We start from the raw sequence: 15612 nt of genomic DNA, 5'->3' as shown, positions 1-15612 counted from the left end.
ATGACGCTTTGTAACTTCTGTCACAGAGCTACAGTTATCACAATAATTCTTTAGGCAAGTAAGTACTTTTACACTTGTTATACTTTTCAAGACCAAATACTTTACTTATCCAGTCCTTCCCTAGTCTATTGCATGAGTTCTATGAGGCAGAAGAGTGTTCTTAAGGGTCTAGGTGCCAGCTGTAAGCAGGTTGAGATAGGGTTCAGTTGCAGGAAAGTCAAAGGTCCAGAGGATATCTTCTTTAACAAGTATTTACTTAAGAGTTTGTTAAAGTGTTTAGGAACTTCTGAGAAGGCTCCCTATTTGTTCCAGCAATAAGCCTGGGAAAGTGGTATGGGCAAACTCCCAACCACATGAACAACCCATTCCGACCCACACAATGCACATCAGATTTAAGGTAAGTATTACCCAAGTCCACACAGTACCTTAGGAGAAAAGAAGAGCTTTGAAGTGGATACCTTCATGAAGCAGCAACACACGACTCGGCCCCTGGATTCTTTGTCTAGAGACAAAAGAACTAAACACTGGATGGGAACTTGCAGCAGCAGACACCAGACAATGTTTCCAGCAAAGGTTTCTTCACTGCTTCTCATGGCTCTGTGGATTTGGTGCATTTTTACAGCAGCCAGATGAAGAACGAATAACACTGGATGGATTCTCGTCACTCTCTTGGTCCTGCAGTGTGGTGAGGGGACTTCAGGGATTCGAGTAGTGTCTTTAGAGATCAAGCAAGATTCCACCAACGTTCCGGATGAATTCTGACTTTGGAGGACCATGCACTCAGGCTCTTGGTCCCAGGGTATTTACGCGGTTTGCATCCCAGTAAATTTGCAGTACATCTTGGGATGGCTCAAAATGCAGGTCTTCTTCAGACTAGAGGATCTGGGTAGGAGTCGTCGCGTTTGGGACCCCAGGTCGAATGGAAGGAAGGGCTGCATCAGCCTCAGGTTACACAGCTGGCTCTCCGGTCGCTGGAATTCGCTATACATGTTTATTTCATTTATTTATTTATATTTGTAAAGCACACTATAACCACTAAGGACTCAGAGGAGTAAGAAGGCTTACTTAAAGGGTTACAGTTAAGCCGCCCAAGGACACTTCAAAGTTACGGTACATGAATGCTGAGGACTGTGTGGAGTAAGAGGGCTACTTAGTGGGTTACAGTTAAGCTGCCCAAAGACACTTGAAAATTACGGTACACAAACATTACACAGATAGATAATTAGCCACACACACACACAAGAGTGACTATAGGTGGAGGCAGGTTACACAAACAGGCAAGTTTCGATGGCTTTGCGGAAAGAGGCATGGGAGTCAATTTGTCTAATGTGTCCGGTTTTAGCTTCAGTGGTCAACTTGACAGCAGCTTCCAGGTTCGGTGTATTTATCAGAAAATGCATCACAATGTCTGCAATCTCTGCCTGCAGTTTACAGAATGGGGGTTCTGGATGTCCAATGAGGACAGCCAGCACCCCACTGGGAAGTGGTTCCTTTCAGGCAAGGTGAAAGACAAAGGGCTGTGGAGCTTTGCATTCCTCCCTCGCTTCCTGCCTTTCGAGTCGCTCTGGAGCCTGGGGGTGGAATCCAAAGTATCCCTGCCGAAGACAAAACTTCCACTGAGTTGTTCTCACCTAGAATGGCAGGGGAAGACCTCAGAAACAACAAAGTTACTTAAAAATAGCAGAAAAGAGGCAACTCTCCATTCTAGGAAAAAGGAAAATGGTGGCTCTTTTGTGCATTACCAGGGCTGATTTAACAGCCTGCTACTAATAAGACTAAAAAGTCACTACAGTAAAACCACTGCCACCAGCCATTCGAGTAAACTTGCAATTGTAACAGAAATGTCGCAGGTTTGCAAGCAAATGGGATACATTGTATTCCCCAAACACTCCACATAAATTGTGGTGTGCTGGCTCACTATATAAAATTAAATGGGGATGAAATCCCTCTGTTCCCCTTGGGAACAGAAGTTCACCCAAGTACATTAAAGAGAAATTAACATGGAAGCCCAAAGGGGCAACCCAGCCTGAGCCAAAAAAGTTATAGGAAACAAGAACTCCAATCATACACTATGGGGATACCTAAGGTCACCTGTAAAAAAAAAAAGAGTAAAAGACTAGGTGAGGGGGCGAAAAGGATTCCCACTCACCTAAGGACAAGGCAGAATAATTACCAAGTCCAAGCAAAGGTCTGGGGTTGACGGGTCAGGAAGATGCATCTTAAATATGAAAATCTTACTTAACAAGGACTACCACGAATGGGCTAGGGCGAAACTCTGACTCATTGAGAAAAAGTATTAATTGCTGTGATAGGGCTGCTTTATGGTCCTGTTAAGTCGAGTCGCTTTGCTTGATGTTATTTTTGTGGAACATGCATGGTTTGAATGATTTTAGGAAAATGTTTTTAATCTTCTCCAATGCTGCAAGACATGGTATTAATGTACTTGGACTTCAAGAAATGCACTTCGAAGACATAAAATAGACATAACTAAAAGCGGGGGTGTCGATATTTTCTTTTCAGTGTACCCTAGCTACACTTGTGCAGTTGAAGTGCTAATGCATATAATCCTGGAGTTCAAATGCACTTAGTTGATAGTTGACAGAATGGGTAGATGTATTAATTTGCGTGCTAAGATGCATCATATGTTTCATCTACTAAATGTATATGCTCCTAGCTCTGATTTTCCAAAGTGTCTTTGAAAAAGTCTCTGGTTTTCTGCTGGGGGCACTTGAAGTCACTACAATCTGGGTTGGTGATTCTAATACCACTTTAAACACTGCCTTAGATTGCTCATGGGGTGGTATGAGATTTAGATTGAAAGCTGTGATAGCGGTGAAAGACTATATACAATTGTATGGCTTCATTAGCATGCACAGAGCTTTACATCCATTGCTTAAGGAATGTATGCATTATTCATGCGTACAGGAACACATCTGCTAGATTACATTATATACTGATATCGGAGCATGAGGCTTCATGGGTAGAAGATTGTTTAATATTTCCTGGGATGTGAATAGACGGTAGTCTGATCAAAATATCTATAATTAAGCATCTCTGGATTAATGCATGTAAATTTAAGTCCCTCACAGACCCAGTGTTCAGGAAAAATGCATTGGAAGCTATTCAGGTGTATTTTAAACTCAATATGTGCTTAGTCTCCTTGATGACAACATTGTGGGGAAGCATTCATGCTCTATCTAAGAGGAATGTTTATTTAAAAAGTGGCCAGTGTTTTTAAGAATCTGTCGCAGTTTTAAGAAGCTAGAGGAGGACATGGTCGCATTACAAAAAAAGAAAGGTGCAGATGAGGTGGGTGCATGTATGCTTGAGACACTATTCTGACATGGCTGCCATGGAAAGTAAATATTTGTATAGAGCTGGGGCAGCTCAGAGTTGTGGCAATGCTCGGAGGCGAGGTCGGACACTGACCTGGCTTGTAACTAAGAAAAGAAGAAATGCTATCATTAGTAACTTCAAAAGACGACCGGTGAGATGGTTACCGACTATGAGTGTCCAGATCAATGCTTTCCTAATAATTCTACTGCATTCATCTGGGATTGGTACACATGAAGATATTGCTGATTATTTGGATGGAGTTATGTCCATACTTCCTATGGTATAGCTTTGTTGCCTATATGAACCTATAGGGCTTACTGAGATTTTGACTATTTCTGAAATGTCCAATGGAATGGAATATTTTCGGGTCCAGGTGGCCTTGAGGCTGATTTCTATGAAGCCTACGCATACCCTATTGCTGCTCAATTGCGATGAGTATAGAAAGTGTTGAAGAGGGGTCATCTACCATGGACCTTTATGAATCTACTGTTATAGATTTTCTGAAACCTGGTGAACCCCCAGATGTGTAGCTCCTACTGACCATATTTGAAGCTAAATGTAGAGTTTAAGCTGCTGGCCAAGATAATAGTGCGACGAATCCCAGGATGTCGTCACTTCTCCCATGGTGGGTGGTGCCCCTTCTTATGAGGCCAAGGAGGTGAGGCTGCTACCTCTCAGATCTCATGGGGAGGGAAAGCCCCTATGGGACCAGTGACAACTGTTCGGAGAGAACACAGTATACATGCAAACCCCACACCTCTGCTCTCTCTATCCCTACCATCCTCTCCCATGTGCCTCTCTAGAGTTACCGAAATGAAATGGCATTTATAACGCACCTATACACAAGTGGTTCAAGGCGCGACGAGGCAAGGGAGGTGGTACAGAGGGAAGACAGACAATGATTTTACTAGGCCAGGTGACTTTGAGATCGCAAGTACAGGGGAGGGGGGAAAGTACAGGGGGAAGGGACAGGGGGGGGCAGTGCACTACATAGGACAAACAGTAAAATAAATAAAACAATAAAGTGCAGCCAGCTGGTGGCAAGGGTAAGTGCAGACATCAGGTTTCAAGTGCTGGTAGGGTGCTGTAGGAATACAGAAATAGCCCCGGAGTGCAAGGGTTGGCAGGGGGCAGTGCAGGTGTGCAACTGGAGGTGAGGTGAGGGGAGGGGAGGGGAGGGGACCTGGGCCCAAGATCAGAGGGTAGCCAGGTAACCAGTACAGTTTCAGCCAGGAGATCAGCAGGGGAGAGGAGGAGAGAAAGTGGAAGCAAAGAGGAAGGTCTTGAGGTGCTTCTGGAACCAGACATGGTTCTCCTCAAGTTTCAGAGAGGCAGGGAGGCTGTTCCAGAGGGAGGTCCCAGCCGAAGAAAGATCTACCACCAACTCGTTGCTTGAAGAAGTGACGACCCTGAGGGAGTTGGAGGCGTTTGAGCGAAGAGCTCTAGAAGCAAGATATTTAGGGGGAGAGTTGAAGGTATTGAGGCCCCAGACCCCAGGAGGCTTGGTGGACAATGCAGTGTTTTGAACTTAATTCCTGTCGCCGCTGGGAGCCAGTGCAGAGATTTCAGTCCTGGAGAGATACAATCCCTGGGCTTGAGGCCAATGGCAAGTCTTGAAGTCCTGTTTTTGATGAGTTGCAGAGAGTAGATGTAGACACAAGAAACTGTTGCAGTAGTCCAGCCCCGTGAGAACCAGATCTCTGGAGACGGTGAGCATCTGGTGGAAGGAGAGGAAAGGAAGAATACCTCTGAGGAGGTGCAGCTGGTAGTGCGACTTCTTAGAGATGTCAGAGATGTGGGGAGAGTGTGGAGTCGAAGATAACCCTGAGGCTTTTAGCCTCACAGGTGGGAGCAGGAAGAGGGCCAAGAGCGGCTGGCCAGAGTGACAGGAAAGGAGGGAGCAGGTGTGCTGATGAGGAGAATGTAGGTCTTACTGGCGTTAAGGCAGAGATCATTGGTGGCACGCCACTCCTGGATACCAGACAGTCGGAGATAGAGAGGAGGAGAAGAGGTGGCGGAAGTGAGCCTGAAAATTAGTTGTCATCCGCATAGCACTGAAAGTTGGGGCAGAGAGCGGCAATGCGGTGGGCAAGAAGTGGCAGGCCAGATATTGGTTGAACAGCCAGGGAGAGAGGTTAGACCCCTGGGGAACACCACAGGTAGAGATGGAGGAGAGGAATAACCCAAGTTGGACCTGGGAGGGTTGATTGGAGAGAAAAGATGCCAGCCCAACCAGGGCTTGATCAGTGATACTCAGGTTATCACGGAGAAGGTTGAGCAGTGTGGCATGGTTGACCGTGTCGAAGGTAGACAAGAGATCAAGTAAGATGAGGACACAGGGGGTGTTGGAATCAATGTTTGAGAGCAGGTATTCATGGATGTTTAGGAGGGCAGTTTCCGTGCTTCTGGCAGCTCTGAAGCCAGACTGGTCGTTATGGAGACAACCAACAGATTCAGTGTGAAGATTACGCTGGGAGATGGCCAGCTTTTCCAGGAGTTTGCCCAGGAAATGAGTGATGGTGACTGGACGATAGTTAGTTTGGCGGGACAGGACCGCAGAGGATTTCCTAAGAGGGTGCACAAGGGAGTACTTCAGAGGGGAAGGGAAAACTCAAGTGGTGGAGTGGTTGCAGAAGTCAGCCAGAGCAGGAGCCAGGGTCTTGGTGGTCCTTGATGGTTTTGGGAGAACAGGGGTGAGCCTGTTTTGATGAGTCTTTCATGGATCGGACTTGTCTAGAAACCTTGACTGGGGAGAAAAGGGGAAAGGCAGAGAAGTAGGGAGGAGATGTGGCTGAAGAAGGGCCAGAGGAAGAGCAGGGAGTAGACGGATGAGGGTAAGAGGGAGGGGGAGAGGACAGGATGTCCTGAGTTTTAGAAACCACTGAGACAAGGAAGAATAAGCAAGAGTTGAAGGAACTAATGTGTAACACCACTGAGATGAGGAAGAGCTGCAGAGCCATAACGAATAGACCGTGGAACTAACCTGAGCGGTGTAGATCACAGGAACCAAGTAGGACGAACCTAGTGATGGAGGAAAGAGCCTGGAAGCTGTACGGCTTGGGGCAAAGAGGACGCCCAACAAGATGCAGAGGTGACATCCTTTTTCGGTTTGCAGTCGGCAGACTGAAAATTGAACTGAAGAATGGGAGCAGAATGGAGGCAAGCCCCCGAACCACATGGCTGTGGACAAGGGACTCCAACTGCCCAGCCTCTACCGCTGTGCAGCCACTGCAGAGAGAGGAGCCCATGGAGCAGAGAACATGGGAAACCGATTGGAGCAACAGGAATGCTCCTTGCTTGGCGAGAAGCCAGATAAACAGTGGCTGAGACCATCACTGCGGAGCTGCTGCGAAGAGGGCAGAGCCCACAAGAAAGATGCTAGGAAGCAAACAGAGCTGCAAGAGCGCTTCATACCTGCAATGAAGACCCGACCATGAACCCAAAGGTAATAGGGTTGCTTGGGAAAGCAGGATAGACCTGAAAAGCCAGTGAACCAGGGTCTGTGACCTGTACACAATAACAAATATGATCTTCAAGAGAGATTCGAGAGAATACATGGCAGGGAAGTGAAGGTGAACCAGGTAAACCAGAAAACGAAGATAACATAAGGGTCTGAGAACCACAACCAAATGGGGAGAGAACTGCAATCCCTCTTCCTCGGCACAGTACCTGGCAAGTGAGTGATCCAGATCTGTCAACAGGGGCCTGGAACCCAAACACTAAATAAGCCTGAGCAAGGCCAGGAGAAGGAAGATATTCCCCCATCAGTTGGATTTGAACTTTTATTTTAGGAACTCAACTTTATACAGCAAAGTTTTTGGTCCTCTGTCCAGAAGAAAGGGACTGTTCTCCTGGACCAAAGAAACCTACTACTTCAGTTTAATGTATATGTTAAATATTAAAGGTATTTGTACTGCGCACCGTCACCAACAGAATTGCTCCCCAGGCGCTCTGGCGGATCTGTAAATGATAGGGTGGGGTGGGTTAGTAAGGTGAAGAGGGAGTAGGATAGTGAGAGGAGTGGTGTTCTGTTGGCAGCTTCAACTCGGTATATACCAGATGCTGAGCTTTGGTGCGGGCATTGGGTCGGTGATAGGCCGCATGTGCTGTTGGTCCGGCTTATGTGGTGTTGCAGTGTTGTGAAGTTCGTGCGGCTTGTTGTGCAAGAGATGGTTGTGAGAGTTTGAGTGAGATAAGTATGCAGAGTTTGAGCTTATATTGGTTAGTGGGTTACCCGACCTTTGGCATGCTAGCATTTGCAGTCCTGTCCCAGTGTGGCACCAGTTGACCCCCACAATTCTATCTGGATGCGGCACGGGCCAATGTTTAGAATTCTATCTAGGTGTGGGCAAGCCAACATTCACAGTCCCATCCAGATGTGGCGCAAGCTAGCGTCTAGAAATCTGTCCAGGTGTGGGCACGCTATCATTCGCAACCCTATCTAGATGCTACGCAGGCTGATGTTCACAATTCTAGGTGTGGCACACGCCAATATTCAAGTTTCATCTAGGCGCGGGCTTGCCATCCTTCAATCAATCCCATCTAGATGCGACTCAGGCCAATGTCCACAATTCTAGGCGTGGCCTGTGCTAGTCTTCAGGTTTCGCATAGGTGCGGGCATGCTAACGCTCTAAGTCCTATCTAGATGCGACGCAGGCTAATATTTGACAAATCTATCTAGGTGTGGGTATGTTGGCATTCAGCTTTCACCTAGGTGGGGGCATGCCAACATTCATGGTCCTATCTAGATGCGATGCAGGCTGATATTCTCAATTCTGTCGAAATGTAGACATGCTAATATTCACAATTCTATTTAAGGGCGGGAATGCTAGCATTCAAAGTCCCCTCTAGATGTGACGCAGGCCAATGTCCACAATTCCATCCAAGTGTGGCCATGCTAATATTCTCAATTATATCTAAATGCGTCTGCCGGTCTGGATATGGTGCGTCCGGTACATGCGAGTCACTTGAGGGCTTTCGTTTGGGTCTAAGTATGTGTTCAGTCAGTCTCTGGAGCCTTCCTTTTGTGGCTATTTTCCATGATATCTTATGCTCTGACGGGTGGTTAGTTCTTTGGTTTGAGTGTTTGTCCAGATTGCGAGTGGCCGGGATTGGAGTTATTTTCATTGTTGTTTTAATGTCTGCGCATTCTGGTGCGTCTCCCTTGTGGTTACCCTGTGAAGAGCCATGATTTGAGGATTTTCCTGAATGCTAGGTGGTTTGTTGTGTTCCGTATATTCTTAGGTAGGTCATTCCAGGTTGTGGGTGCCTGGTGGGAGAAGGAGGATCCTCTGAGTTTTTTTCTGTTGTAGGGTTTTGGTTCCAGGCGTATGTCGGTGCTTGATCTTAGTGTTCTTGTCGGTTGATGTAGGCGTAGTTTGTTGCTTAGGAATTCTGCGCCTTGTTTGTGTATTGCTCTGTGCGTGATGCACATGGACTTGAACTTTATTCGTTGTTTTAGTGGTAGCCAGTGTAGTATTTTTAGCGCGTGTAAGGGAGGGAAAGAGTTAGGATTCTGACCTAGGACTGTGGGCTTTTTACTTTCGGACATTCTGACAGACCCATTTGCCTTTTAGTTGAGGCACGGAAACCCCTCTTAGAAAGAGGGCAAGATAAGGTTTTCATTTGAATAAATGTTTTTGCCAACCCCATGCCACCACTGTCAGTCTAGTTCCATACCCTTTCAGTAGCTATTTATTTCATGCCACAAATTACTTCTTTGATATACCTGAACCATGCATGGTTCGTCCCTGGGGTATTGACGAGCTGAATATACGCCATGGTTTTGCCAAAATCTCTGCTCCCAAGCCAACCCAAAATGTTATTGCAACTTTATTGGATGCCAAAAAAGCTGTTTGACTTGGAGTGGAGGTTTCTGTGGAAAACACTTAGGAAATTCAATATAGGTTGATATTGAGAGAACAAAAATATTGACACAGCGATGTCTCTTACCCTACCGTTGCTTAAAATCACATGACAGGGATGTCCCCTATACTGTTCGCATTTGCGATACAGCTACTAGGCCAGTGGCTCTAACAAAAGCACTCGCATGAAGGGGAGGAGGGAGTCCTATTTTACAAGGGTTTGTTTCTCTTTATACACTGATGACATGGTCCTTTATATAAAAGATGTGTGAAAAAAGACCAAGGCAGTATTGCCTGCGGTGTGGGCCGCACACCCTTATATCCCGATTGGATTTCAAAGGAGATTAGTGTTCTAATAATCAACTTTCGCAAATCTTTGATTCTTAAATTCAGTGATTTATTCAAAGTAACAGTAAGCAGTCGCTTTTCTGATGGGCAAAACAACCCATTATGGCCAATGCATTTCGGACTCTACAGTCCTTCATCAGGGCCTGTCTAACCAGAGTTATAGCCAAACATCAAACCTAGGTATTGGTTAATCCAATTGTACAGAAAAAACAACCAAATCAAATGTATCACAAATAAACGCATAACATCAAACAATATATTGAAACAGGGTACCCACGTACATAAAGACATATGTCATAAACACAGAAGGAGAAAGAGAAAAAGAAACAAGGATATGCATAAGCTTTATCATAAAAACATGACATTATTCAGCTTTTTATCTTCCAATACGCCTATGTTTGCCTATTATAAAAGTGCCCCACTTCTCGTTCAACTATAGATCTACTAATACACCTCGTGTTTTGGCGTGTGTGCTAACCAGTTCATTTTCGGTTGTGTAAATGCTATAGTGCCTGATAGTAATAGTGTTGTAACTTAACAAGTTAGACTTTCAAAGACGAGTGACATTTACAAACCGCTTAGAACGAGAGTTTATCCTCATGGTGACTAAGCTGAGAAACCATGCGTGATGTTTATATGCGAGTTATGTGAACAAAACTCTGACCTTAGTCAATTAGATGCTGGCGTACTCAAACCCAATGGTTTGTATTTGCAATATGCGGCGTGGCCGCTCACGATCAGGTACACACGTTAACCTGTTTCAATATAATGACATGTATTTTAGAAGTGCAACCAGCCCGCTGGCTGGCGTCCACTGTCATACACTTAGAATCTACAATTCTTAGACGAGTATATCTAACGTTGTGCGCATACCTTATCTGAAGTGTTGATGCAGAGCGGGCGACGTGCCTCGCTGAGTCATTGTTCTCTGTCAACTCATTGCCTAAGTAAACGCTGAGTTGTTTCGAAAGTGAGGCTTCGGTTGCTGCGGCAACTGCCTCATGCTACATGGAGACTTGTCCATGTGGAGGCCGCCATGGTTAGACAGGCCCTGATGAAGGACTGTAGAGTCCGAAATGCATTGGCCATAATGGGTTGTTTTGCCCATCAGAAAAGCGACTGCTTACTGTTACTTTGAATAAATCACTGAATTTAAGAATCAAAGATTCGCGAAAGTTGATTATTAGAACACTAATATCCTTTGAAATCCAATCGGGATATAAGGGTGTGCGGCCCACACCGCAGGCAATACTGCCTAGGTCTTTTTTCACACAGTTCATTCTCTTCGTGCTGACGCACAGTAGCACGATTTAGTGAGCTGCACCCCAAAAAACAGCACCATCTACTTATAAGCTCTCACGCAAAATAACAATAACCAGCGGTGCCCGCTCCAGTTCTCAGTTCTCTCCCTTTATATAAAAGACCCTCAGACTAATCTTGACCCAGTTAGGAGTGAGGTTAATGAGTAGAAAACGGTTGCCGGACTAACGACTAAAAAATTTGCCAAAACTTGAGAGTGCCTCTGAGAAAGTACGTAACCCGAGACAGGGGACCTCAGGAAGTGGGTGGTGTGATATTTCACAATTCTACCAAGCGTTTTAGCAAAGAATGCCAGGCCATCCATCTATGAGCTTAAGCTGAGCAAGATGCGGGTCATGCTGCAAGACAATGATCCCAGCCATACAATCAAGAGTACAACGAATGGCTGCTGAAGTAGTTCTGAAGTTGAGAATGGCTATGCCATAACCTGTACCTGAGTCCCATCAAAGTGTCGTAGCCGAAGCTGAATGAAACTGTCCCTGCAAAGAGCCCCCCCAAAATGTCAGCGCTTAATCAGTTCTATAAGGAGGAATAGCTGTATGTTGCTATCCAATAGGATATTCTACAGGTTAATGCAACACAGGAGGAATGCACCTAGAGTGGGGTCCTTTGGTAATACATCAGTACATGGTTACCATTATCCTGTTGACCGGGTTTCATAGGTCACGAGGTTTGGTCTCAGGGCAAGGGGAGAGCTGTCCAAGTTATCATGTCTCGTTAGAAGTCATTATGAATGTGTTCCTACAGTGTTGCTATAATATTGGGTGTCCTAATTTTACAGGGGCCATTAACCTGGGGTGAGCTGGTGGGTCGTGGAGCCTAAGAAAGGGCACCTTTTGGCCTGCGTTTATGGCCGGGGTTTACTGCTGGGTTGTAAATAATTCAGGTGGCTGGCCGCGGCCCTGGGAGCTGCGGGGGAAAGTGAATGCTTGATGCGGCTCCAGCCGAATTGGGGGAGGTGAGGCAGAGCAGCACAGGCCTCTGCTTTCCGTCTGGCAGGCTTCAATGGGGAGGAAGGGGGAATGGCCTTGGATATACCCACAATGGTATTTTCCTTGTGTGTTGCAGATTATGTGAAAGAGGCATAAATATTCATATAATGTACAATACTCAGTCTTTTCAAAGCTTATGTTTCTACATTGTTAGTGCCTTTACATGGCCATTTCAAATGCGTTACCTATACCCATTTTGCAATTGATAACTATATGTTAAGTATTTAACAACCACAACATTTTGTTACATTTTATGCATGCATGGTAAGCGAGGTAGTATTAAGGTTGGTGGAGCACGCAGGAACAACTGGCCAATGAGACTGATGTCAGTGACACATGGTGAGCTTGGACATTGAAATACATTCTGTGCATTTTTGTACTCAATTTACATGAGCTCCCAATGTGGTTGCACTTGTCTTCCTTTGCACTCTAGCAGCATTAGTTCAGTTATGGCATAGGACCTTGGAGTACATTCTTCTCGGCGAAACATATAACATAAAAACCCCGGGACACTTTTACCATTTGCGCATAGCTACAGGGATGTGGGTACTTCAACCAGAATGCCACATGAACACACATTCTGCCATCTTCATGGAGGTTACATGTTTTATCCAAAGGTCATGGAGAGAAGAGTTTCATCACAGGCGATTTGCTCATCAGTATTTGGGGGCTCTACTTTTATCGGGGGATCATTTTACAGTTCTTTTCCACCCCGCCCTGCTGGCCGGGTCATAATAAGGACAGTGATACACTGCGGAAGGTGAATGTTAGTGTTTGCGTCTAGCACTAGCTCATGTCCGTCTGTTTGTGGGAACAGGCTCTCAGCGGATCTGCCAGGGAGCTGCGGCCACAGGGACAAGTGTGGACTCTCCAAGGGTGAGGGCCGTGCTACGGCGCACAGGGGCTCATGTCATTCTGGTTTCACAAAATGGTTTCCAGGGCCTAGCTTAATACAGCACGTTTGGTCAATGTCTCAGCCAGTGGCCCACCCGCCACCTGGGCCCTGGTGGCAGGGGGGACCCCCGATGAGCCATGGACTTCACAAGGGGGCGGGGGAGCTGTAGGGGAGGGGACTCCCTTGGACCTATCCTCCCATACACTACTGATGGGGTTGCCACCACGTACTTACCCAAAAGCTTCATGAACATTTTCAAACCTTAATATCGAATGTTAAATCATTTGTAGATAAATACATGTTAAACAGGGTCATGTTTTGTGGCATGTATGATCTTTCTTATTAGGACTTCGATTGAAATCTGATAACATTTGAGGTAGCGGTTGACCAGCTTTTTCTCAACGCTGTATATAATTGAGTAGCATATTTTTAAGTAAATTTATGAAGCATACATTCAGTAACCGCCCTCTAGCTGTGATGGTCCAACCATAATATATATATATATATTTACACGGCTCACGGTAGTGGCCTTGTAGTTATGGTTAAGTTGCTAAACCCATAGGAAGAGCACTTTTTGGGCGGGTTATTACTTTGCTCTCCCTGGACGAATCCTCACCAAACTTTGCAAACATAGATATATATATGTATATATCTATCTATCTATCTTAAATACAATACTTTGTGAAAAGCATAACGAGGATGCCATTAATATTGTGTGGTTTCTGTTACAGGAGCTGGTTTGAGTGGACGGCAGGTACACCGAACACAGGCAGTTTTCAATCATACCGAAGATTATGTGTTACTTCCAGATGAGAGAACTATCAGCCTTTGCTGCTGGGATTCCCGAACAGCCGAACGCAGGAATCTTCTATCATTGGGACATAATAATATTGTCCGGTGCATCGTCCACTCCCCTACAAATCCTGGCTTTATGACCTGCAGTGACGACTTCAGAGCCCGTTTCTGGTACCGAAGATCCACCACTGACTAGAGACTTATTGCGCATTAAAAAAAGGGTCCATTTTCTATTTTTGATGGGCGTGCCAAGGCCTGGGTAGACGAGGTTTTATATACAGTACATATTTTGCCAGATAAGTGGACTGTTCACTTCTGGCCTTTTTTGGAAGTTGTCTGGTTAGCACAGGTTTTTCCAGAACAGCTTGTTATTTTCTTATAAATTACATGGCACAACCAGAATACATCGCTCAGTGGAGTTAACACTTCGCTGCCTGGTCATGATGGAAGCACTGTGCTACTAGTGTGGATGGATTTAATGGTCTGCCAGTTCCTTTTTAGTGGATATTCGGTTTCAGTAGATACGCTCGATGCATAAACTTGTTATGTTGTATTGTGACTGAGTGAATGGGAGCCATGACATCTTGCAGTAGGTCACTTGTAAGGTAACCGAGCCCACAGAGTGCAAAATGCAGGTCCTATTTGCAGGGGTATGCTTGTTTTCATATTATCCTTGTCTGATAGTGCCCACACAGCATTTGATTTGTGCTGCTACTGAATGAGCCAATGTTCTTTATGCAAGATTTATTTAACTTGCCTTGATGTAAAACACACACACCTTGAAGAAGATGGAGGGTGAAATTGGATGTGTCTGCAGATTTGTTTCATAGTGTTCTACCATTACGCTGAATTTGACAAATATTTATCAGTTTTGTATGACTCCTTTTTTCCCGATTAAATCATTGAAGTATATCCGTTTTAACTTTTTTTTTTATGGAGCTCTCATTTTTAGCCGTGATTGATGATTGCTCCAGCCAAATTGGTATCTTGCTTTGTTGCATCTAGTATTCAATCAACTGCTTCGATGTAACCGTTTTAGTTTTTTAGATCTTGCAATCAACATACTATCTAAATGCTCAAGGGCATACTTGCATATGTCCCGTTATTAGATGGGTTTAGATAGCTTACTGTCTTTTGTTTAGTCCCAATAGTGCCTTCATATAAATTAGCTGTGTATCGTACACCTGCATAGCACGCTTTTACTCTTCAGTCTCATTTCATTCGCTCTTTCTGTGTCTTTCTATGGAGGTGTGAATCGCATTATCAGGTACATGTTTACTATAGCCAACCTAGCCCCATTGATGAAAGCTGCGCCACCAGGGAGAAGTAACATATCTGATGGGGGCAGTACTTTTTGCAAAAGCACTATTAAACATAAAACAAATTGTTTAATTGTAATAACATAGTAAACTGGATCTTTTGCACTTGACGTTGTCCCTGTCTAAACTCTTCCAGTATGTGTTTTCAGTTATATTAAGAACTTACACTTGCATTACTGAGAAAAACCCATAGAGTAACCATATATTATTTTTTCTGGTAAGTTATCTTTCCAAGATTGACAGCCTGGCACACTCCTATTGTGTGCTTTCGAAATACCCCTCTGGGAAAGAGGAGACAAAATTCAGAGGTAAAAATGGCAAGTTGCACACTATGTAGGCATTAAGTGATCTACCCCCTCAGTTCTCCACATGCACACAGCAAACCATTTCTTACTCCAAGTCAACTGTCCCTTCATAGCGGCGAGTGCACATTTTGAGGCCTGGGACAAATCGCTGAGCGTTCCAGCCTGTTTTTACTTCAAATCAAAGGGCATTTTGGGAACAACGGAAGGACCACAGATCTTTGTTTGACACACGTTTGTTTGATAAAAGGGTTTTATGTTTGAATGACTGAGTACATAATGCACACTGAGCTTGGTGCTTATTTCACTTTTCAGAGCACTCACCCTAACCTTAATATGTTCGTAACAATATCTACCTATGCGCACAGCCTCAGAATTTGGATATTGGGGTACAAAAGCTCTCCGGAGAGGTTTCCTTCCCCCGTTCAGAATTTTAGTCCA

The 15612-nt window shown here is 45.0% G+C and overlaps 1 protein-coding gene across 1 annotated transcript in view; it reads left to right on the top strand.

The window, feature by feature from the left end:
* CSTF1 (cleavage stimulation factor subunit 1) overlaps positions 1-14462 on the top strand; it is a 272321-nt gene extending 257859 nt beyond the window's left edge. The window contains exon 6 of the mRNA XM_069651119.1: positions 13487-14462. Coding sequence (XP_069507220.1) covers positions 13487-13746 — 260 coding nt within the window. The 3' untranslated portion in view covers positions 13747-14462. The remainder of the gene's footprint in view (positions 1-13486) is intronic.
* The last annotated feature ends 1150 nt before the right edge of the window (positions 14463-15612 follow it).

Source organism: Ambystoma mexicanum, chromosome 3p (genome assembly GCF_040938575.1).
Source record: "Ambystoma mexicanum isolate Mex_15411 chromosome 3p, UKY_AmexF1_1, whole genome shotgun sequence".
NCBI classification, from domain to species: Eukaryota; Metazoa; Chordata; class Amphibia; order Caudata; family Ambystomatidae; genus Ambystoma; species Ambystoma mexicanum.
The sequence above is the reverse complement of the archived record's forward strand: the minus strand, read 5'-3'. Positions and strand labels throughout refer to the sequence as shown.